The 23360-nt window shown below is 41.4% G+C and overlaps 2 protein-coding genes across 4 annotated transcripts in view; one reads left to right on the forward strand and one right to left on the reverse strand.

Annotated features, from left to right (window-relative positions):
• Window positions 1-23360, reverse strand: part of furinb (furin (paired basic amino acid cleaving enzyme) b) — a 168334-nt gene that overhangs the window by 61114 nt on the left and 83860 nt on the right. For all 3 annotated transcript variants that reach the window (XM_015964814.3, XM_015964812.3, XM_015964813.3), the window contains exons 3-4: window positions 17014-17112; window positions 5037-5132 (exon numbers count right to left, since the gene is read on the reverse strand). In XM_015964814.3, coding sequence (XP_015820300.3) covers window positions 5037-5132; window positions 17014-17112 — 195 coding nt within the window. The remainder of the gene's footprint in view (window positions 1-5036; window positions 5133-17013; window positions 17113-23360) is intronic.
• accs (1-aminocyclopropane-1-carboxylate synthase homolog (Arabidopsis)(non-functional)) overlaps window positions 1-23360 on the forward strand; it is a 160752-nt gene that overhangs the window by 39093 nt on the left and 98299 nt on the right. The window lies entirely within an intron of this gene.

Raw genomic sequence — 23360 nt, forward strand, 5'->3', positions numbered from 1 at the left:
TGCAAAGCTGGTTGGGGACCTTCGTGCACTATCTGTACACCCCACTTGCACTCACTTAATGCCTGACGGCTCTAAGGTTTCTTCACACAGAAGTGAAACATACTTCTCTAAGGTTTTCTTATCAGACAACAGCTCTGTGGTGATTCAGCTCTCAAGTTTCTATCATCTTTCCCTGGTGTTCGAAAAGAGAAGGTTGCATTCTCTAAGCCTGACTCATGCATTGCACATACGCTGAACAAGCACTGTGCACTTACGTGATCATCGTTCATTTGAATTGCCAATCCAGCTAGGGACAAAATAATGTCTTAGGCTGAGGTTGGGGCTATCGTGTGTGATTGTTCAGACTATCTCTCTTGCTTAAAGCAACAGGATAGCAAGGACGTTCTCTTGCTATATGGCTTGAGAGCTCATTCAATCAAGAGTGGCCCAGTGTTTTGGGCTCTTTGGACAAGGGAGCCTCTTCCGTGGTTAATCTTGAAGTTTCTGCTAGAACTGCGTCACGCTCGCACACTGGAGTTTACGACTCTGATGCTATTTTGTCTTCTTATATGTCTAAAATAAAATAAGTTATTTTTGTAAAAGAAACCAGAGTTGTTCAGTGGAGGGGCACGGCCTACATGTGGCTGTTCTAATGAGTCTCGCAGCTCGGTGCAGGGCAGCCTGAGAACTGCCTTGGATAATACATTGTATTTAAGAGGAGGTTGCTATTTATTTTTGGTATAACACAATATTTACCTAAATGTTTCCATTCAGTGTACATATGGCCAAGATAAACCCACACTTTCTACATTGGATCTCAGTCAGGGAATTAGTTATTTATCTAACATTATGTGTCAGTGAATTGCCCTGATATATTTGCTGCCTCTGGCTAAGCTGCTAAGAAGCATGCTCCTGTATTTAGGTGAGGAATCTTGCTCTGAACATTTATCTGCAATACAAATAGCATTTTGAGAGCAGAGGAGGGACAGGGACATGGAAAGATACAGACCAACAGTAAAATGTTGTTCTATGAGTGTGTAGCATACAGAATGGCCAAGTTTTTCATCAAAAATGACCAGAAGTTAACTTTTAACATACAGGCCAAACTTCTTCACTCAGGTCAATCTGACACCGTGGTGCCGATATGAACTTGAGCCAATATTCTTAACTAATGACTTCATACGTCATGAGTCCTCAAGGCTGTAAGACACAGGACTTCTTATCTTTTACTCTCTGAATAAAGTCCATCTTCCCTGACATAAATAACTTTAAAACTTTATATAATCATACTTTGTTGAATGAACAATTTTTAAAAAATCCATAGTGTTTGATTAATGTGTCCATTACTTTACATTAATGAACAATGAGTTAAATAGAATGTTTTTCCTCTAATGATTCATTTCAGATCTTAAATTACACCAGATTAGGATTTGTTGTTGATTTAAAGATTTTAATCCATCAGTATATTCACACCTCATTATATTACTATTAATGTTTAACATTTTCACTTCACACTAAGAAATAAACTCTCTAAGTATCTGAGGGAAGGAGGGATCTTCTGAAGTATTTTGGTAACGCCTTTTAAACTTGTCAATTTCTGATTAGTCTAAATTTGTCAACAACAGTTAATAAAAACAGAGGTCACTTCCTGATCTAGTCAGTTTGCTCCGGGTGAGCAAGCATCATCTCTTTGACCTCAAGGTCAAATGCCTCTCAGCAACGCTTGCGAGTGGTTTCAGACGCTACAGCACCTCAGATGTGGAGTGTCTAACTTGCAGACCCTGGTAGTATCTTCTGGCCAGTGATGTTTGAACTCAAAAGGGAGCGACGGCTCTGAGATCCTGGGAGCCAACCGGCGACATAACCAATCTGGCTGCCTCAAGAGCTGTCGTCACACAAGGGTATCGCAGAATCTGCACGACGGTGTCGGATGGTTTTATGAATAATCTATAGCTTATTAAACCGTGCAGTCAAACTGATTTTACAACCCAGCCATCACAAGATCTCTCAGATACTTAATAAGGTTTGCTACATAAATTTCTAGTTTACATTTCATCATTTCACTCATCATTTGTTATCTTGTACCATAATTTCATTCATACTTTGTCATGTATAATCATTAGTTTAGAAAGATAGAATTAGATTCATTTTTATAAACTATAAGTGTGTGTTCCCTGAACAGTTCAAAGATCCTACAGTAATATTAAATAAAACATTCAAAGACCAATCAGAATGATCATTTCATATTTATATGGAATATCACATCTTATTGATCAATTAATAAATGTAGCTAAACTGTATCGCTACAAGTGATACGGAAACAAATCATCACTATGCAGGGATGGCTGAAAGACAGAAATGCATAGACCACATTATTAAGACTCACTGATCAGTCTCATGCTACATGTGCATTAATAAAAGGATGATTTTAAACAAAACCTTTTTTGCACACATCAAATATATTGTGGACATCAAATTCCACCATCACGGACATCATATTTAAAATTAAACCCAATTAGATGAATTTTCCTCATTTAATAATAAGCATACATATTGACATAAGCTACTATTTTATTAGGTACCCCTGTTCAATCAATTGTTATCAGTGTTGGGCAAGTTACTTCAAAACTGTAATGCATTATGTATTACTTGTTACCCTCATTTTAAAGTAATTCATTACATTACAATATTACTGATTTTAAAATGTAAGGCATTACACTACTTTTGCACTACTCTAAGTTACTTTAAACAAAACAACTTCAGTATGAGTTTGGTAATCTGATGCCTGGTGAACTCATGACACATCCGGTGGAAGGTGATGTGGTGTCTGAGCTAGGAATGCTGTTAAAAACAGTTCTTTCGAAGGATTGTTTATGTAATAAAAGCAACAACAAACTGTACTCTCAGCACGCTGCCATCTTAGATTAACTGAGCGGCGAGTGAGGTGGTGGGGGCTCCAAGCCTATATTTGCCTTGGTCCCCAGATGCCTTGATACGGCCCTGGATGTGGGACTGACTTCTGGTGTGATCTGATTCTATCACATGTATAAATATTAAATGCTTTTATATTATTGCTTTTCACTGGTAAAAATGAGTATTGGGGATAAATCTACCTACATTTTTTTCTTTTCAAGCACTTTGTTTTGTTTTCTTGATTTTATTTGAATAATTTCCTGCCCTTTGTCTCTAACCGTCCTGCATGCTGCATGTTCTCTCCATCTTCCAGAAAACCCGTTTCCTAGATTTCCTACTTTCTAACTATCAGCCAAAGGGATCTTCACATGAGCGGCGCTCCAGCAGCAATGAGTTGAAATCACCGGAGCCCAGATTAACTCAGCTGAGGCAAAGCACGTCAGAAAAGTACAGAATACCAGAGAACATGCGCTGATATGAACGATCGCAGGTGAATTATTTTGTTTTAGTGGAGCGATTTTGTGAATGTTGCAGCGGCCGCGCGCAGGATGCAGCTGGAGTATTTGAGCCGGTACCACTGCGTCCTCTCTGCCTGCAAAGCTGAGTCCATAAATGACGTAATATATGCAGATACTGGAACTTTCTTCGGGTTTCCTGCAATTTGAATTTTTAAGAAACGCAGCTTGATTCTGGGTTTAAAAATGTGTTGTAATTACCGCGTTACTGACAATTGTACCGAGTAAATATTACCATTTTCTTTCCCTGTAATGCCTTACATTACCACATTACAGCAAAAAGCAATGCATTACAGTAGTTAATTACTTTTGTACCGCGTTACTCCCAACACTGATTGTTATCATGCTAAATGATAAATGACCCACACTTGTTTAGCACCTTTCAAAGTCAGAAGACTCTTAAGCACTACACTACAGCGTATCATTCATCCATTCGCACCTTCACTCTCTGGAGGTGATGAGCTACAATGTAGCCACAGATGCCCTGAGGCGGACTGACAGAGGCGAGGCTGCTGTACACAGGCGCCATCAGTCCCTCCTACCACCACCAGCAAGCAATGAGGGTTAAGTGCCTTGCCCAAGGACACAACAGCAGAATTCTGAATGCCGGGAGCCGGGAGCGATCCTACAACCTTCCGATTACTGGACAACCCACCTTAGCTCCTGTGCTGCTTCCCATCACATGGCTCAAACTCATTACATTTAGGGCATCTAGATGAGGTGAAGATGACTTGCTGAAGTTCTAACTGAGAATCAACAAGAGGAAAAGAAAAGGGGATTTAAGCGGCTTTGAATGTGGTAAAGTTGTTTGAAGCAGACGAGCAGGCCTGAGGATTCCTGGTAGCTGTTGGTCTACTGGGATCTTCACCTGCAACCACCTCTGGGATTCACAGAGAATGGTCCAAAAAAAGAGAAAATATCCACGGAGGAGCTGTTGCATGGACAAAATACCTTGCTGATATCAGAGGGGAAGAGGAGGGTGGGTGGACTGGTGCTAAATGATAGAAATGCAACAGTTGCTCATTTTTCCACCGGGTCTCACCAAGGTCTGCAGAATGCCACCATGTAATCACATTTAAGGCTTTGCATGGGTTAGCGCCAGACTATATTTCAGCGTTTTTAACTTGTTATGTACCAGCTCATCCCCTCAGATCCTTGAATCAACGACCTCTGGTCGTCCATGGAGTGAAATATAAAACTAGAGGTGATCGGCGATCGGGCTTTCCCGGTCGTGGCTCCCACTTTATGGAATGTGTTATCCCAACCTCTACATTTTATGAAACAATTGAAAACAACCCTATATTTACAGGCTTTTAAGTAGCATTGCAAAAGACTGTAAAACATTATAGAGCAGCCAGTGAGAGTATTTTCAAAGCTGACTTTGGTAAATGCAAGAAGGTTGAATTTAGAGATTTAAAATCAAATGCACTACACTATATGAGTAATTAATAGGGTATGCTGATGATGCACTTGAATTTCTTTGTCAATAATAGCTCAGTAGGTTCACATCCACATAAATACATGTATGCTTCTGTGAAATACCTCATTTAGAATTGTATTTTAAAACACATCAGGCCTTATGAGTTGCAACAGACATGTAAATTATAGAGATGAGAAACAATTACACACCAGGTACCACTGCTTGGGAAAGTCTGGGTCTGTGGGGTCTTCAAAGACGTCCCTCTTCTTTCTTTTCTTTACCACTTGCTGTTCCGCCCACAAGACCTGGAATGCCCAGACACACACAAACACAGCACAAAAATAAATAAACCCACGCACAAAGAAAAATTCACAGTTTACATGCGTATCCTCACATGGTATTGTGTCGTTGCTAATGTTTATTTCAGAAATGGCTGCTGTGCCCAACAGACTGGAGACGAGGAAAAACACAGTCCCAGCTGTGTTCAAAACGCAATGACTAGAAAGAAAAGCAGAGATGTCGAGAAATCTAATTTATTTCGCTGCTCAGAACAGAAGGAAAGTGTCTGCTGCACTGTTTGGTGCTCCTGGCTTTTGAAGTTCTGCTGGCTTCTGGGATGTGCACAGGTTTAGGGTAATAAGCAATGCTAATATGACTCACAGTGAATGTTGTTTGTAGATTTTACTGTAGAAATTGCCCAAAAAAGCTCAACACATTGATGCAAACACAGTTTTCTACTTGTATGTGCAGAATTTGATGGATATTTCTTTACAAAAATGAATGACACAGAAAAAATGCTTAGAGATGCCCTGAGAATATAAAGTGTTATGCATTTTAATGACATTCTAGCACGTCATTTACAAGCTGGAAGAAAGAAAACCGAAAGAAAAATTTTCAAACTCCTATTGGAATAACTCCGCCTGTGGTCAAAACACATCAACAAAACTGAAATTCCCCAGACGAAGAATGGAAATTATTGACAGCCTTTTATATTTATTTAATTCAAAAGCAATTACTTCATATAATTAATGAGAAGAATTTGTTTTATGATCCAATAACATAAAAACATTTAAAATAAATGTGTTTGTGATCCAATACTGAACTGAGTCTATCAGGAAGCCATATATGGCTTTTCTATAGAAAACAATGTAACCTGATTCAAATCACCTTTAAAGATGGAAAAATAATAGAGCAATAATAATAATACTGAAACTCTTGATTGTTTTACTTTGATGTAGTTACTTATCTAAGGTGTAACGTTTTTTGTTTTGTTTGCTTGTTTGTTTTGTTTTATCAAAAATATCTTTGTTAAAAGGGCTGGCATAATTAGCAAATGCTTCAGCCAGCCAATACATTTTGATTAGCCTTGTTTCGTGTTTCTTATTTTGTGGTAATCTTTATTCTGTATTCAAAATAAATAAATAAATAAATAAATACGTAAATAAAAAAAATAAAAAAACATAATGGAGTAGGAGTGACACCCTGTGGTCAAACTTGGTTACTGCAGTTCAATTTTCTAAACAAATGATAAATGACCCGCACTTGTATAGCGCCTCTCAGAGTAAGGACTCCAAAGCGCTTTACACTACAGTGTATCATTCATCCATTCACACACACATTCAAACACTGGTGGGGATGAGAGGCGAGGCTGCCGAGCACAGGCGCCACCAGACCCTCCGACCACCACCAGCAGGCAAGGTGGGTTAAGTGGTTTGCCCAAGGACACAACAGCAAAATTCTCTGTCCGGAGCCGGGATCGAACCTGCAACCTTCCGATTACTGGACAACCCGCTCAACCTGTTGAGCTACTGGCGCCCCAACAAGTCACTCTCTCACTCCCGGTTTCATGGCTGTTGCCAGTTATGGATTAGCACCACAAGATTCTTGTCTTATCTGGTGCTAGCAGTCTTGAGTGTTTTACAGTAGGGAGCTCTTACAACACCTATTATGGTAGTTAGCCTCCAGCATTAGAGGGAGTGCAATTTTCCATCTTGCTGTTACATTTTACTTCAGAACTATAACAGAAAGCTAACATTTGACTCATTATTCAATTCACTCATACACGTCACTGTAATATCCAGTTGTTGGTAATTGAAAAAGTAGCTTGAGATATTTTTAGAGCCAACTATTTGCTTCTAATTCACTGTTAGCTCAGTGTTATGTCAACGTTAGCCTTTAGCCTGCTTTACTCGGTATTACAGCAAAACAAAAGAATGCAGTGGCTTCTTAGGGTACAAGAAATAACTTCGGAGTCACTCCTGTTTACTGGGCTTGGTTCTTTAAAGAACTCTGGAGCTTTGTGCTTGCCGGTGTGGAGTAACAAATCCTGCAGCATTAGCCTGGAGCAGACTCTGTAACCTCATGGGCTTACAGATTGTAAACATTGGCTATGACCCTCTTTGACTACTTTGAAAGGAGAAAAACTGACAGCCCCTATCCAGCTGGTTAGGAAATCTGTTTCAAAATGACTTTTCTTGCAACACGATTGAGACATTAGACAGTTTTGTGTTTATTTCACTGTAGAAATCCTACATATTGCCCCTTTGATGAAGCTGAATAGGGAACTGTGCTCTAAATAACCAAGAAGTGGCTAAACCAATTCTAGTGGACTAACACACATAACAGTAGTTACAGTAGAATTTGCATATTAGTGGATACAGTTAACCTAAAACTGACATACCTAACACCCTCTGTGCAAGATTTAGTTTGTATTTTTGTACTGTTAACTAGTTTGGCACTCCAAACTCAAGGGAAGCACATCTCAGCTGGTGAATTGCCTTTAAAATGCCCTTCCAGCATCCAGAGTAAAAGTTGTAATTCAAGCACTTTGGCTGTGTGAAATATATAGTTTAACTTTCTTTTTCAATTTTCTTGTTGCATTTGCTGTTGTTGGCAGAGGCGTAGCTTCTATTCATGCTTGATTTTAAGATCAAAAACAAAATGAAGGGTTTGGGTCTAGAAGTTATATGTGCAGCTAGAGAAAGTGTAGCTTCAACCTAAAAAAACTTGATTTAAACGACCATGGACTAATTATTTTGAATATAATTTCATTTGATTTATTCTGCGCATAATAGAAATTGCTACACTGCTGCGAAAAGCTCATTAAGAGAGTAAATAAACACTGGCATTATTACTTTTATAAAAATAGCAATAACTAAATTATATTTATTGTTGTAATTACTGCAAATTGTATGTTGCTCAATATTTCAGCAAAATAATTTCATGTCATTCTGTCCTCAAGACCAAGTGATCCTCCATCCTTAAAGTAGTAAGAACCATCCAGAGTCCTAGGACAAGGGCACTTGACATACAAGCCAAAGAAGCAATCATAAAACTAGAGGGAGGTCTCTACATGGGTTAGACCTGCAATCTGCGTGGGCAATAAATTATTTGTTTCATGTTTTGCACAGTGTCCTGTGGAGGTTTCCTGCCTGATTACCAAGGAGAACCCATGCTGGTCTTGTTCGTAATACAAGCAGAGCAGAACAAAACTGATCCAGTGCTTTGACTGATAACTATGCTTCATAGTTTTATGTTTTAATAGTAATATACACATCTGAGGATGTCCAATATCGGCCCACCGTTATTATTGGATGGTACTGGCATTAAAAAGTAACATCAGACATTATCAGTATCGGTTTTTACTTTCTTAATGAAACAGCCTTTACTCACCATGCACATATTGTGCACCAAACCTTTCAGCTACTTCTCCTTTCACTCAAGATGCCAAAATATGATAGATCTGAGGTAAAGTTTTAGTGGTTTTGTTGAAAAACTTGTCACATATTGCATGGATCATTTTAAAATTTAAGTATGCATGATAGCAGATGTGATGTTAGTTAACTAAATGGTGTCATTCCATCCATTTTCAGTCGCTTATGCAGAGTTAGGTTGTGGGGGCACAGCCTAAGCAGAGAGGCCCAGACTTCCCTCTCTCGAGCTACTTGGGCCAGCTCCTCCAGGTGAATCCTAAGGTGATCCTGGCCAGCCGAGACACACAGCCACTCCAGCGTATTCCGGGTCTTCCTTAGAGTCTCCTCCTGGTTGGACGTGCCCAGAAAACCTCACCAGAGAGGCGTCCAGGAGGCATTCTAACTACATGCTCAAGCCACCACAACTATCTCCTCTCGATGTTAAGGAGCAGCAGATTTACTTTGAGCTCCTCCCAGATGACAAAGATTCTCACCCTATCTCTAAGGGAGAGCCCAGACACCCTGTGGAGAAAACTCATTTTGGCCGTTTGTATCCATGATCTCATTCTTTTGATCACCACCCAAAGCTCGTGACCATAGCTGAGGGTTGGAACATAGATCAACCGGTTAATGAAGAGCTTTGCCTTACGGCTCAACGACAGACCAGTACAACGCCCGCATCACAGCAGACACAGCACCAATCCACCTCTCCATCTCAGGCTCCATCTTTCCCTCACTCGTGAACAAGACTCCGACATATTTTATGAGGAATGACCCCGCTTGTATTGGTTTAATGAATATCTGAAATGAAGAGTTTTAGACTATGTCAGTATATCAGATACAATTTAGAACATCCCTATATACATCCATTCATTCACTTTGCCTATACATGATATATTTTATATATTACCAGATATACAAGCACAATTTAACACCTATTAACTAAATAGCGCCAGTCTTAATCACACATCTTAGATGACTTCAATCAGTTATCAGCTTTTATTTTTGTTTCAGACATCATTGATTTCTTTCTTTGAATTGGATTGTAGGACCATCTTCTGGGAACATTTCAACTCTCCTATGATTGTATTCCTCTGTATATCATTAGACTGATGACAAAGGGTTGTCAAGATGTTTGGTGATTGCTGTCAAGTACATAAATGTTTTTTTAAGAACACACATTTTTTAAAGCTCTATAAAACCTCTCTAACCTCGACCATTATGGAAAGCAACTGGACAAAATTTGTATTTTTTACGGAAGTTAAACCACCCGTGATTGGTTGGTTACCTTTTCTCGGCTTACCACTCAAAATCAAAACAAGATGAGTCCAATTTCATTTTTGTTTTCTTTGTGAAACCAATTTAAAATCATTTAGAGAGAAAGAAAGGAACTGATTTTGTTGTACAGCCTTTATGCTGAGTCTCATTTCATTTCACACCAAAGAACAAGCGTTTCTGTTGGTCACCAACTTTGAACATACTTCAACAATATTGCTCTAATCGCAGCTCAGAGGCACCGATAACTGTGACCAAGAAGCTATTTTCTCCACTTCTTCCAGTGATTCTAATTTAAGCATTTACTTCAATCGTAACCAGTGGATTTAGGAGCTGAATGCCACAAAGAAGCTTAGTAAGACAGAGAGCACTGAGGGATGGGAACCAATCTGTTATTGGTTTTGGTTTTCCTTTTTAGATTTGCTGGCAATAACACATTTAGACTATTACCAGCCATTTCCACTATGGGCTCACGCAGCATATAAAACGATGAATTCTTGGAGTCAGATGCAAACTGTTGCAGAGCTTACAGAGGCTTGAAGAGGAATAGAAAAGGAAAAATGCAACGTAAAGTCTCTCTAGAATACTGTATGCAGTAAGCTGTTCTAGGCCGCATTTTATGCAAAACAAACAGCAGCCGACCCAAAACAAATCAATTCTTTTCCTCGTAGAGCAGAAGGGTGTGTGTGTGGAGGGATGATGACAAACAACCCTTGCAAGCTTAATGGTAAAAGCTTATGCAACCTCCAATGTCATCTTGCCACTGCACGATTATTCAAAAGAGGATGGTGATCAGCCGCATGTTAGAGCCGTGGAGCAGACAAAAAGGGACAATGGAGATTGTGCATAAAGCAGCGGCTGGATTAGAGAGAGAGGAAATAACGAGCTCAAAGCTCAGCAAGGACTAATCCAAATCCAACCATTCTGTTTTTATTCCCTTAAATCTGTTGGATTTTTTTCCCTAACCTGGAGGATTGGGAGCTTTTCTTTATTTTTAGTATAGTTTAATATGCACAAATGAATTTGACACAACTAAACAAACTCAAGGAAATGCAATCCTACTCACCTATATTGTGGTACATTTTCTTTATTTAAGTTTTTGGCAGTGGCCAAGGGCTGCCTGATGCTTTCTCTGCTTTCGGCTGTGTGGGAGGGAAGGGCCAACGTTGGTACAAGCTGTTGTTTCTCAGTCAGAAACCTAATGCTGAGGGATTAAGTGCTGAGTTAAGTTGAACTACTGACTTCTGATGAGCCGGTTAGATGGAGCATCCATTGTCAAACATGTCTTAATATAAGAAAAGGCTTTACCGCTGTGCTTCTGCTGCAGGCTACACCTTCAACACTCTACTGTCCATCTTTATGAATAATTCTGGTTCTGGACAAATAACAGAAGCAGAAGAGAACAAAGTTCAATTGACTTTGACAGATTTTGCCCAGTTTGTTTATATTTTTGTACAGGAGTCCCTCGCTATTACGCGGTTCTCCCTTCGTGGCTTCGCTGTTTCAAGCATTTTTTCCACCAATAAATAAAAGATGACAACGATAATTGACATGAATGAAAATCCAATCAGAAAATGGAAAAGATAGAACCAATCAACAATTGGGAGAGGCGGGACTAGACCAGAAAAGAACCAGTCAGAGTCTGGAGCTGGCTGCTGTTTGAACAAGCTAACCTTATAAGCCGGTAACAGTTGAACTCTTTATGTTCAAATGAGAGGATGTCCATTGGGAGGAAAAGCATTAAAAGTGACCATCTGAAAAGTCTTTGCTTGGTGAGAGGTACACACCCAGGGTCTCTCCTGGTTTAAAAGTTACAGTAGTAGCAGCACGGGGCAGGAGAGGAGGAGAACGTCGGACCTGAACCAAACTGAACACATGTGGTGCATCGGGTGCTACGGTCGCAACATAATCAGCGTTCACTGTTCTAGTAGTATTTTTGTGAGGAAAAACATTCAGGCAGCTCATTGTGTTAATTAGTTAAGAGAAAACTAGTAAATACTCCTGAAAACAATTCTTACCTTTAGTGGAAATTTGCACACTTTATATTACAGGGCATCAAGAGTGTTCAAACAAGATAGAAAAGTGTAAAAATGTTCATGCTTGTCTGAGAAAAATGTATTAGGTATGTAGTTAGAGCTTTGACAGCCTTAGAACATCTATAATAATTGTAAAAAAAAAAAAAAAGAAAGCTGGCAACTTTGCAGATTTCGCCTTTTGCGGGTTGTTTTAGAACGTAACCCCTACGATAAAGGAGGAACCACTGTGCTGTACATCACTGCCGTGTACTGATCTGCAACTCAGTATTACACATCATTAATCCCTCTCCGGTGACAACGACAAAACCATTGGGTCTGTCACTGCTAAACCTCATTGATTTCTCGATTCACATTCACTTCTCTCAAAACTAATTCTATAATCATACTGACACAGTATTCCTTTACGCCCTCCACACAGATACGTCTTAATCCTACAGCTAATTAATATTTGTAAATGTCCACTTTACCATCACCATATCTTACTAATGGGTTTCTGAGACTTGGCACTCGTCAGTTCGCATCAATCCTCTCCTCACTCTACTTGACTTCTATCCAAAGAACACCGAGGGAAAAATCTTAGCGACAGATGGAACAGCTCTGTTCTTATTTCACACACTTACAGTATAACCCCACCCACCCTCAGCAAACATAACGCAGGTACCTTTTTAGCTATTCTTAAGCAGCAATTACAGCCGTTGCCGCCCTTGTTTAAACTGCAAACATGGCAGCAGCGTGACTCAGCCAGCCTCCTGGCAGCAACTTAGAAAATAGAGATTGGCTTAAGCAGATATGTGCGCATGAGCTAATGATGCTGCATGCTGGGTTGAGTGGTTTTTGAGTTTTCTGGCATCAGTTTGGCTTATTGGGTAGGGAGACAAGGATATGAAGGGGGTGTTACATGTCTCCTACTGGCAACAGAGAAGCCCTGCTTTAAGTAAATAAAGTAAAACATTAGCTGCCACTCTGCGTGCCACGTGTTTGTGCGCCACATTATCTCAGCACTGACGGCAAATTATTATTAACATGTTTATATATGCAACAGCATTCTGGCAGCTGCCTGTGCGAGCTGGTGAGGTTTTTGTCGAGTGGGGGTGGGGATGTTTTGTGCATCTTGGACCCTGCTGCGTCCTCCTCCTCTGTTTGTGTGCGGCCCACATTGGACTCAGCTGGTCTTGGCCCTGAAAGGATGGTGGGATGAAGAAGTCCGTCTGCTTTCCTTTTTTACTCGTTTGTTTCACTCGTCCTGTTGTTCACGTTGCACAAACATGCACTAAATATAACACAACTACACTGAATCTTTTGTTCCTTCATGAAAAAAGAAAACAGCTGAAAAAACACTACAAAAATCATTCTGTTATTTTTATCAGTGCAGACAAATGTCCTCCTTTATATTGGGCTGTTTTCCAAAAGAATGGACAAACAGAGCATGAGCTCTTAAGCATCCCGCTTCCTCCTTCATGCCTGAGAACGTGGAGGCAGAGGCAGTGAGGTGATCAGCTGGTTGCAATCTACATCGTTTAAAAAGCACAAGCGCTAGTAAAAAGACTGATCAGCATGCGCGTTGCCTACCAAGAATCAAATTAGTGCTTTAAACTAGAGTATGCTAATGGCAAGGCAACATAGCCAATTAAAGAAGCACATTTTTCAGAGAAAAAGGATTTGCATTATTCTGTTCTTAAGAGTCCTTCAGTATAAAACACTGCCTACAGACGGGGGTTTTGAGGTGTGTGTTGCTTTGATTCATCAAAAAATGCAAACCTTGCTTTGGAGATAATTGCCAACACATCCTTCATATTATTTCCAGTGAAAATCTCAAATGTTAGTAAGTTGAAATCTTAGCACACATTCTTCTTTTGGGGTTCATGCTTATTGCCAACAACATATTAGTGGTTTGTATTGGCAAGAATCTGGCAACACAAAATACATCACAGTACAGGGGAGGTGTTATCCATCCATCCATTTTGGTCCACTTATTTGGGGGCGAGTCGCGAGGGCAGCAGCCTAAGCAGAGAGAGAGAGGCCCAGACTTCCCTCTCCAGCCCAAGGCATTCCCTGGCCAGCCGAGAAACACAGTCCCTCCGGCGTGTCCTGGGTTTATATTTTCGGTCTCCTCCTGGTTGGATGTGCCCACCAAGTAGGCATCCAGGAGGCCTCCTAATCATATGCCCAAGCCACTTGAACTGGCTCCTCTTGATGGGGTGGAGCAGCAGATCTACTCCAAGCCCCTCCAAGCTTCTCACCCTATCTCTAGGGGAGAACCCAGACACCATGTGGAGAAAACTCATTTCAGCTGCTTGTATCTGCAATCTCATTCTTTTGGTCACTACCCATAGGTGAGGGACCGGTAAATCGAGAGCTTTGCCTTCCGGCTCAGCTCTCTCTTCACCCTGATAGACCGGTACAACGCCCGCATCACTGAAGACGCAGCACCAATCCGTCTATTGAGTAGTTGGAAAAAGGTAGAATGTCTTCTCTGAGGCCAGGGATGAGGTCCTACCCCAAGTGGAGGAGTTTAAGTTTCTCAGGTTCTTGTTCACAAGTGAGGGAAAGATGGGAGATGTTATCTGATCCGATGTATCAGAGCTATTCAATTCTGGGCCTTGAGGGAACATTTTAGTGCTTTCTCTAGTCCAGGGATTCCCAAAGTGTGGTGCGCGCACCCCTGGGGGTGCGCGAGCTGCCGCTAGGGGGTGCGCGAGGTGAAAAGTGTAATGGCTGCGGAGCTCAGAGAAGTCTGTCATATGTCACCATTAGCATAGAAACTCATTTGTGGGTGGGCCAAAGAAAAAGTAAGTGGGCCCAATAAATGTAATTGAAAACAAGTATATTTTTGCACGCGCGCGCGTGTCCTCCGCATGTGCCCTAGCTTCATAATAATAATAATGCGCCGAGCTTCAGCACTCTGGCCTGCGCACGCCGATATGTTCCGTATTTGATCATTTTTAACGGTGTTGGAGGAATCTGAAGGTGGTGAGTCATTCTGGCAGATTGTAATTAACACCTGTCTCATGCAGGTGTTCTGACATTGTAAACCTCACACACAGAACATTGTGGATGTAACTAAATAACAAGAAATGATTCCCATTCAGGCTATTGACAGTGCGCTGAAGATCTGAAGTTCAGAGTGCGTCGGTCAGAGGTCAGACGTGTTCCGGCTGAACTACGGCTCACGGGTGCACAAGTGAGCACATCTGGGCTGGGCAGAAGTCATTTTACAACATTGGTTTAAATAGCGCGAGACGCGGTGACTTGAGCGGCTGTGCCGCGCGCGCGCGCACACACACACACACAGATTCAATAAGCGCACACGCTGCTTTAACTCCGGCGCGCCGTCAGACTGAAGGCAGAAATGAGTGCTGCCTCCACCGTGATAAAAACTTTTAAGAGGTTATTTTTCATTCAAGGTCAAATTAAGATATTAGCTTCTGGGATGAGTCGGGTCCGCTCCAGCCAGTGACTCCTCATGAACCTGACCACAACTCATGTTACTGCAGCATTTGTTATTCCAGTCCGCATGACAGCGGATCGCAGATTCAGCCACGTCATAAAACAGCAATAAGTCGGTCTGAGGTAAAAGTGAACATCATGGCTATATCTTGTCCCCTATTGACATTTGATTACGCACAAGTAGGTGATCATCTCAGGTTTATGCAGAGCAGAAGGAAGGAGAGCGCTCTGGCCGCACAGGTTAAACGTTCCTACTTTAAGAAAACCGTTAAATTGCATTGTTTATGTGCTACCTGGGCACTCTAAATATTTATTTAAAATGAAATCAAAGGAAGTTGTAATGGTATTGAATGTTTATTAATTACTATTTAAAAAATGAAAGTGATGGGGAATTTTTTTAACCCTGTCTGTTTAGCTTGACATCTGATATATATATATATATATATATATATATATATATATATATATATATATATATATATAGCCATGCCCCGATGTGGGGGTTGGGGGTGGGGGTGGGGTGGGGGGGTGCGTCGACATGGTCGGGACATAGAAGGGGGTGCGCGGCTAAATAAGCTTGGGAACCACTGCTCTAGTCCAACACACTAGATTCAGTGGTTGAATCACCTGTGCAGCAGCTCATCAGGCTCTGCAGAAACCTGTTAATAACCTGCTGATTGAAATCAAGTGTGTTGAATCTATCTATCTATCTATCTATCTATCTATCTATCTATCTATCTATCTATCTATCTATCTATCTATCTATCTATCTATCTATCTATCTATCTATCTATCTATCTATCTATCTATCTATCTATCTATCTATCATCTATCTATCTATCTATCTATCTATCTATCTATCTATCTGTCTGTCTGTCTGTCTGTCTGTCTGTCTGTCTGTCTGTCTGTCTGTGCGCTACAGGCTGTACATTTGTACTAATCGAGTGTACTAATGTGGCTACACATCTAATTACATTTTTACAGCCTGAAGTTTTCTTTTTAAAACTATTTCTGTGGTTTCCTCTGCTATTATTTTCTCTGAGGATGATGTGATTTGACCTAGAGGCTGGAACATGGAACTTTAAGATGAAGCTGCAACTTCATGACGTGCATCATCGCAAGGAGCACAATCCAAAAAGTTAACTGACAATCACATTTCTAGGCAGAACGTGAGGTCCGTTATATAAGAAAGTAACAAATCCAGTTATCTAAAGCCCAGCCATAACATTATGAACCAATGATTGCAGAGCCTTTTCACAGTCACTACAGACTTTTAGACGATCCGTTCCATGTCATCCTGCAAGTTCAGAGAAGGAACCAGACTTCAAAACAAAAATTGACCCTATCAAAGTGTCTTTGTAGTACTTTGAGTGATCTTAGTACTCTGATAAAGGTGTGTGCCCTGCTGAACATTTCAGATCGGATGGATTTCTTTTGTGTTGATCATCAGCTTTGTGCTTACTGATCCCATTTGTTGCATCAAACTGAATGTTAAAAGATAAAATTATAATTTTTAAGCTATTTTAATCAATGCAAACAATTTTTTTACAGTATTATGTAGGCGACAGATGGAAAAACAAGTAAGGACAAACAGAGTTTGACAAGCTGTCATTAATGTTGCCATCCCTTCTCTCTGTGAAGTACACACACCAGATATGTAATCCAATCTGTCTTTTGGCCTTTTGTTTCCAACGAGGAGGGCCACAGCGGGTTGTGAGAGCTGACAGCACTCTTACCTGTGAATCTTTTTGCAGTTTGATGTGCATCCCCTTGTGGCCAGACAATGCCCTCCTCTCCACAGCATGGTGCCTGAAGTGATAATAATCTCCAAAAACCTGCAGAAACACAAGTGGGTGAGGTGGTGAAATAGCCTGCAACAACAGGACAGCCAGATAACGCTGCTCACCAAAGCATTCATGTGAACACAAGCAAGGCTGCAGACAAGAGTTCAGCTCAAAAACACACATTTGGTGGTCTGAAGTAGCTTTTTCTGTACATCTGTGACATATTTCTGAAATTCAAAGCATCTATTCATATTACAATGGAAAGATCCTGTTAAACTTAACCAACGTAAAATTATTTTTCATCCTGACACTGAATTATATTTCAAAATGACATTTGTTTCATAAAAACAACCCAAAAAAATCGCGTTTTTAGAGGGAATAAAAACACCCCTCAACAAAGTGATGCCGCCAACACCAAGGGGAACATTTCTCCTATCTGCATAAAGCTGTTTAACACACTCTGGAGAGCTATAAGGTGCAGAAATTCACCACACACCTGCAGATGGAAACAATCAAAACTGGTTAGATGCATTCCTAATACGTTTGTCATCGCTCCTCATAAAAAAGCTTTTAAGGACAAGTGATGGAATGACAGCTGTCACCAAACTGGCCTAAAACCTCAGGGGGTGCTTACTTTTCAATAGCCTCGCTATTAGGCGACGCACTCAGCATCCCGATCGTTCCCGAGACCTGAGAGTGAGATGGAGGCTAAATAATATGAACATACAGAAGTGAGTGCACTGCACCAGACAAAAATAACTAAAGGTGAAAGACCATGAAGATGAGAAACAAGCCAGCCAGTCTTTGAATGAGCACATCCACAAGAGAGAAGCTGCCATTTGGGGAGGAAGCATTGCAATCTGTACAGTGGTGCCGCTTGGGACCAGCTCACCTTCACAAGCCCAATGGAGCAGAGGAAGAGAGGGAGAGAAGGGGTGGAGACGAGGGGGTGGGGTGGAGAGGGGAGGGGGGGGGGGGGGGGGCTGGAGGGGACCCAGGGTTTGACAGGCCGACCAGGCAGGATGGATGTGTGTGAGGAGCAAGAAGAGCAGACGCAGCAGGATGGAAGGCTCCCGGGGCTGCAGACATACTCTGCAGGCAGGCTGCCTGCGAGGAGTCCAGACAGAAGGCGCGGGCTTTTAGGGACCAAGCCTGGCAGCACAGATACAACGCTGCCATTTCAACACTAGCCAATGTCACTTCACATGTCTAATATTTAAGATTTTAATTCACTTGCTGTGAATTCCCTTTTAAATAAAGTGAGAATCATAAATAAATGTCTCATTTTCATTTATCTATTTTTACTTCATATATAAAAGATCATTTCTTCTTCTTAATGTAATTAGAACAGAATAGAATAAACTTATAGTGAATAGTGATCCCACAGTGGGGACATTCACTTGTTACAGCAGCACCAACACTTAAGAGAATAATTCGATGAAGTATAATAACAAGGTACATGTATATAAACGTAGTCAGTAAGCTAGTATTGTAACCTTTGATAACAAAAAACCACGAGTAAAAAAATAAAAAACGGAACTATGCAGCATACTGCAAGGGACGCAGACATACTATGTAAATCAGGTATTGCACAAGTATTGAACACATACTGAGTATTGCATTGGTGTTATTGTGTAACAGGATAATGGTAAATGGCCTGTATTTGATATAGCGCCTTCTAGAGTCCTGGAACCCCTCAAAGCGCCTTACAACACAATCAGTCATTCACCCATTCACACACACATTCATACACTGGTGGGGATGAGCTACGATGTAGCCACAGCTGCCCTGGGGCGCACTGACAGAGGCGAGGCTGCCGAGCACAGGTGCCACTGGTCCCTCCGACCACCACCAGCAGGCAACGTGGGTTAAGTGTCTTGCCCAAGGACACAACGACAGCGACAGACTGAGCTGGGCTCGAACCAGCAACCTTCCAATTATGGGACGAGATCTTGCCTCCTGTGCCACCATCGCCCACAGAATAATGCCAGTACAACTTAAACTGAGAACTTATTCAAATACTTACAGCAGAGGGGATGAAAGGTAGCATTCTGGGATGTGTCAGTCTGCCTCTGAAGGAGCTGTCTATGGTCTCCACAAATAAGAATGGAACAGATTTATAAGTGTAGGTGTCTGAAATAAATCTGACTGGATGTTTTAAGAAAACAAATTCTGATTTTAGGCTCAACAGCTTAAAGCTGTCATGGCGAATCTACAGAACAAGCTAGGTTTTGAACGAAATTCTCACCTCTCCCCTCGGGTATCTTCCCTGTCGGAACTGGAAGCCTGCGATGTTAGAGGAAACGAGATAGCGCTATAAACCAGTCACCATTTTTTAGGTCCTAATGTATTTTGTTGTCCGTGATTTCAAATGGTGTTTTTCTTTTTGGTCCTAAAGTTGAAGTGGTAGCAGCCGACTGTTTCTCCTTCTTTTTGAACAGAGAACCTCTCACACCAGCGGTGTTCTGTTGCTAAATACGTGAGTCTGTAAAGCCCGGAACACACTGTGGGGCTGTCGTCTTAGCCAAATCCCTCGTCGGGAGCATGATTGTGTAAAAAAAAAAAACGGTGAATGTGAGGGTGATTTACAAATCTGTGGCGGTCCAGTGTCACCGGCTCTGCGACAGCTTTTTGAGCCCTCTCATGACCCAAATCAGCCTCAGACAGTCTACAAGCATGCTTGAAAACCTACGACTCCTGTCTGCAACCGACAATGAAAACACACCTTTGGGACGCCGCAGCAGCAAGACTCTGCCTCTTTGACCTTCGGTTTTAATTTACGTTTAAAATGCAGATTATAAACTACACACCATCTTTTATTTTAATTAGCCCAAGTTACACCGGATTTATTTTAAAAATAAATAAACAACTTTTTCACATTATCAGATAAATTGTGAAATCCGTGATTCTGTGAGAGTGAGAGGAGATGTGCTCACAAACATAAAAAATAAAACACAAAAACATGAGATCCCTTTGCTGTTGGTGGAAATTTCACATATTCAACTGATAAGGTTGGTTCAGTAGCGTTTTGTTGCAGAGGGAGAGAGCTGCGCTCTGCAATCTGCCACAGAGCTGCAGAGCACTGAGACACAATTCACGGCAAAAGTTTAAATATTGCAGCGATCTGTGACTGATTGTTACTTCTCTGTAGTTTAGTGGGTTTTCATGTACAAAGGAGGATGAGAAGGATGAATGTCCAGCAGACAGATCAGCTGTTTAGCTGGAAGATGGGAAAAGAAGACCCGCCGCCGGAGTCTGACGCCTAAAGCCTGATTCATGCTTCTCCGTCAGCTCCGCAAGGGACAGACACGCACGGATTGACGGAAGCGTTTTGCTCTCATACTTCTCCGTCTCCTGGAGAGTGTTGCAAAGCAATTGCCCGGCAGGACAACAGAGGGCGTAGCGCTGTTCTGTGGTACCCTGTCATGTATCGGTCCAAGATCGTGTGTTTATATTGTGTTTTTTGTGTATATAAGAGACTTTTAACACGGACATATTTGTCTCTCATTCTCCCACCGCTTCATGCGCTCCCCACCTCTAAACCCACGTTTCCTGTCATTTCCGTCCACAAACAAAACGCTTGCTGCGCATCTTTTCACTCCTCCAGTCACGGGAGGATGAAACGTTCATATTTTTAGAGTTTTTTCGCGAGGTAGTCTTCAAGCTTCTCCGTGTCTGCCGCTAGTTAAACTTGGCTCTCTTTGCAATGGCGGCGCTGTAAACAACAGCGGCGCCCTGACCAATCACAAGCTTGCATAATCCGTTTCGTTCGACGGATGTTTAAAAAAGTGGGCTCGACTCCGTACGTACTTGCGTGCCTGCCGGAGCCTTACGCAAGGACGGATAATGGCATTGCGTGTCTCCGCACTGACGCAGACGGAGAAGCATAAATCAGGCTTTAGCGAGTGTTTTAAAAACGAAGTTTCCTCTTTGAGGAAGATGAGTTGGGTCATGAACTGACTCAAAAAGAAGTGTTTGTCATGTTCTGCGGGTGGAGATGGCAGACCATGTGTGGTGGTGGGTTTTGGAGGCAGATGAGCAGGCAGACGGATGTAAAAAATAAAAAGCTGTTTATTGAAGGACGGGAGCACAGGACGAACGAACATGGACAACGACAATGAACCGACAAAGACAACAACCAGGAGGGAGGTATAAATACACAAGGGAATCAGGAACACATGGGCAGAGTAATCAGGGACAGGTGAGAACAATTAGGCTAATCAGGGCAGGAGACACACATTCAGGGAGGCTGGGGCGGATCATGACAGTGTTTATCTTTTCAGCTTTGTTTTGGTTAGCGATCTACCTAGTGACATATGCTTTCAGGAGGTGTGCTCATGACATAGCGTGTCCTGCAGGAGAAAGACGTCGTGCAGTTTGCCTCACTGAAATCTTGTGTCGTAAAATGTGCCATCATTCTGGAATTCTTACAGTGAACAATCCTGTGCAACGGTCAAAAAACGCACAGTGTGATCCAGCCTTACAGAATGGAGGACCCAGGGAAGTGCAACAGTTCAACAATACCGACAACCGGATCGTCCAATGGTTGCATTTTTTTTTCTTGTTTCAAAAATCACCACAATATATTTATGGCTTTGCTATGTTAGAACATTGTTAAAAGGCATGAAAAAATGTTTTAAGCTAATTTGTTTCCAAAATTTACCTTTGCAGCTTTAAAACAACTAAATATTTGAGTCAAGCCTTACCAGTAACTAGAGTCATATAAGCAACACATTAACAGAAGAGTACAGTTTTATTACAGTAGGACAACAGGACACTGCTGGTAGAGATCAAGCTGCCCCTAATTGACGATGAAAGACCATACAAACATTTGACCTCAAAAATAACGCCAAAGCAATAAAAGGTAATAGCTTCTGCATGATTCAAGTCTCAGGAGTGATGAAAGACACAAGCCTGGGATTTAATGAGACCCACTTTCACATTGATTGTAGGAGGGCATAAAGCTAATTTGCACTGCACCGGGGTAGCTTTTCTAGGGGGACAAACCTATTTCCCAGAGTGCTGATGTCCTCATTTAGAACCAGAGTCTTGGGGTCTCAGGAAATTGAGATGGAGACAGAAAGCTGCAGCTGAGTCATACTTTTGCAAACTGGACTGAATCATGTGGGGTTTGTGTGAGTGTGTCTGTGTGTCAGTGATAATAATTGAGAGTACTGTAGGTCATTAGTCACTCTGCCAGTATGCTCCGACTCTGCTTTAGAGGCACAATGCCCTTTACACTCCATGCTGGACCCTGCCAAAAGATGCCATCTCATATTTTAGCCGCTTCATTCTCACTTTCATCTTTTGGATTCCTTCATTTAGTTTTAGCAGATGAGATTTGGGAAATAAATAGCACAGAGAGCCCCTTTTAAAACCAGGTTGCTCTGTTTCTTTGAGTCACTGGTTCTGATAATGATACCTTAAAAGGTGGCACGGTAAATATGTCCTGGAAAACCATTCCATCTTTTACAGCCCTCCACCACACGCATGTCTTCTCTCTGGATGGAATCAGAGTCAGGCTTAATCCCAGTGTTCCTAAAATCCACAATAATCTTCTTAGCCTATTAAGATTGAGGACAAGGTGACTGCTCCCACACCATGCTGTAAAGCACTCTGACAATTCTTTGTACCTCCCCATCCAACACACACAAAATAAAACACACCTGATGAACCGTTTAGGTTTTTCTGCGAATGAAAATATTTTTGAGTTGAACCAAAGTTGGAGGTTTAAAACAAGAAGAAAAATGGAAGAATTTCATGGGTTGTTGACCACCATTTCAGGCACAAAACATTTAGTTCTCCAGACTGTGGTCTGCCTGGCAGCTAGTCAATAATCCAGGCCTTTGTAAGAGATCAATTTGTATTTTCTGGAGTTTCAAGCAACGTGTTGGAGCTAAAATGTGTTAAACGTACAGAGGAAATCCAACAACATGACCCTAAAGGTGAAACCTGCTTTGTCAGGAATCAACTGGGCCTAAATGACATGAATGTTAATCAAACCACAGTCGATAACACTCTCCTCAGAGCATTCATGATATGGGATCTTATAGCAACGGGTCTATTATTAATTATTGGAAGATGGATGTGATTTCTTCTGGTTCCAAAACAGAAAGCAAAGATGTCTCGGTGAGTGCTGCAATCTTCTTCTGATTCAATTCAATTCAAAAACACTTTTTTAATCCCAGAGGGAAATTGATTTGCTGTAGTAGCTCAGAATAATAATAATAATCAAGTCATCAAAGAGTTGTTGTATATTACAATGGCTGTTGGCAGGAAGGATCTCCAGTAGCGGTCAG

This window comes from Nothobranchius furzeri, chromosome 4 (assembly GCF_043380555.1).
Source record: "Nothobranchius furzeri strain GRZ-AD chromosome 4, NfurGRZ-RIMD1, whole genome shotgun sequence".
Classification (NCBI taxonomy): Eukaryota; Metazoa; Chordata; class Actinopteri; order Cyprinodontiformes; family Nothobranchiidae; genus Nothobranchius; species Nothobranchius furzeri.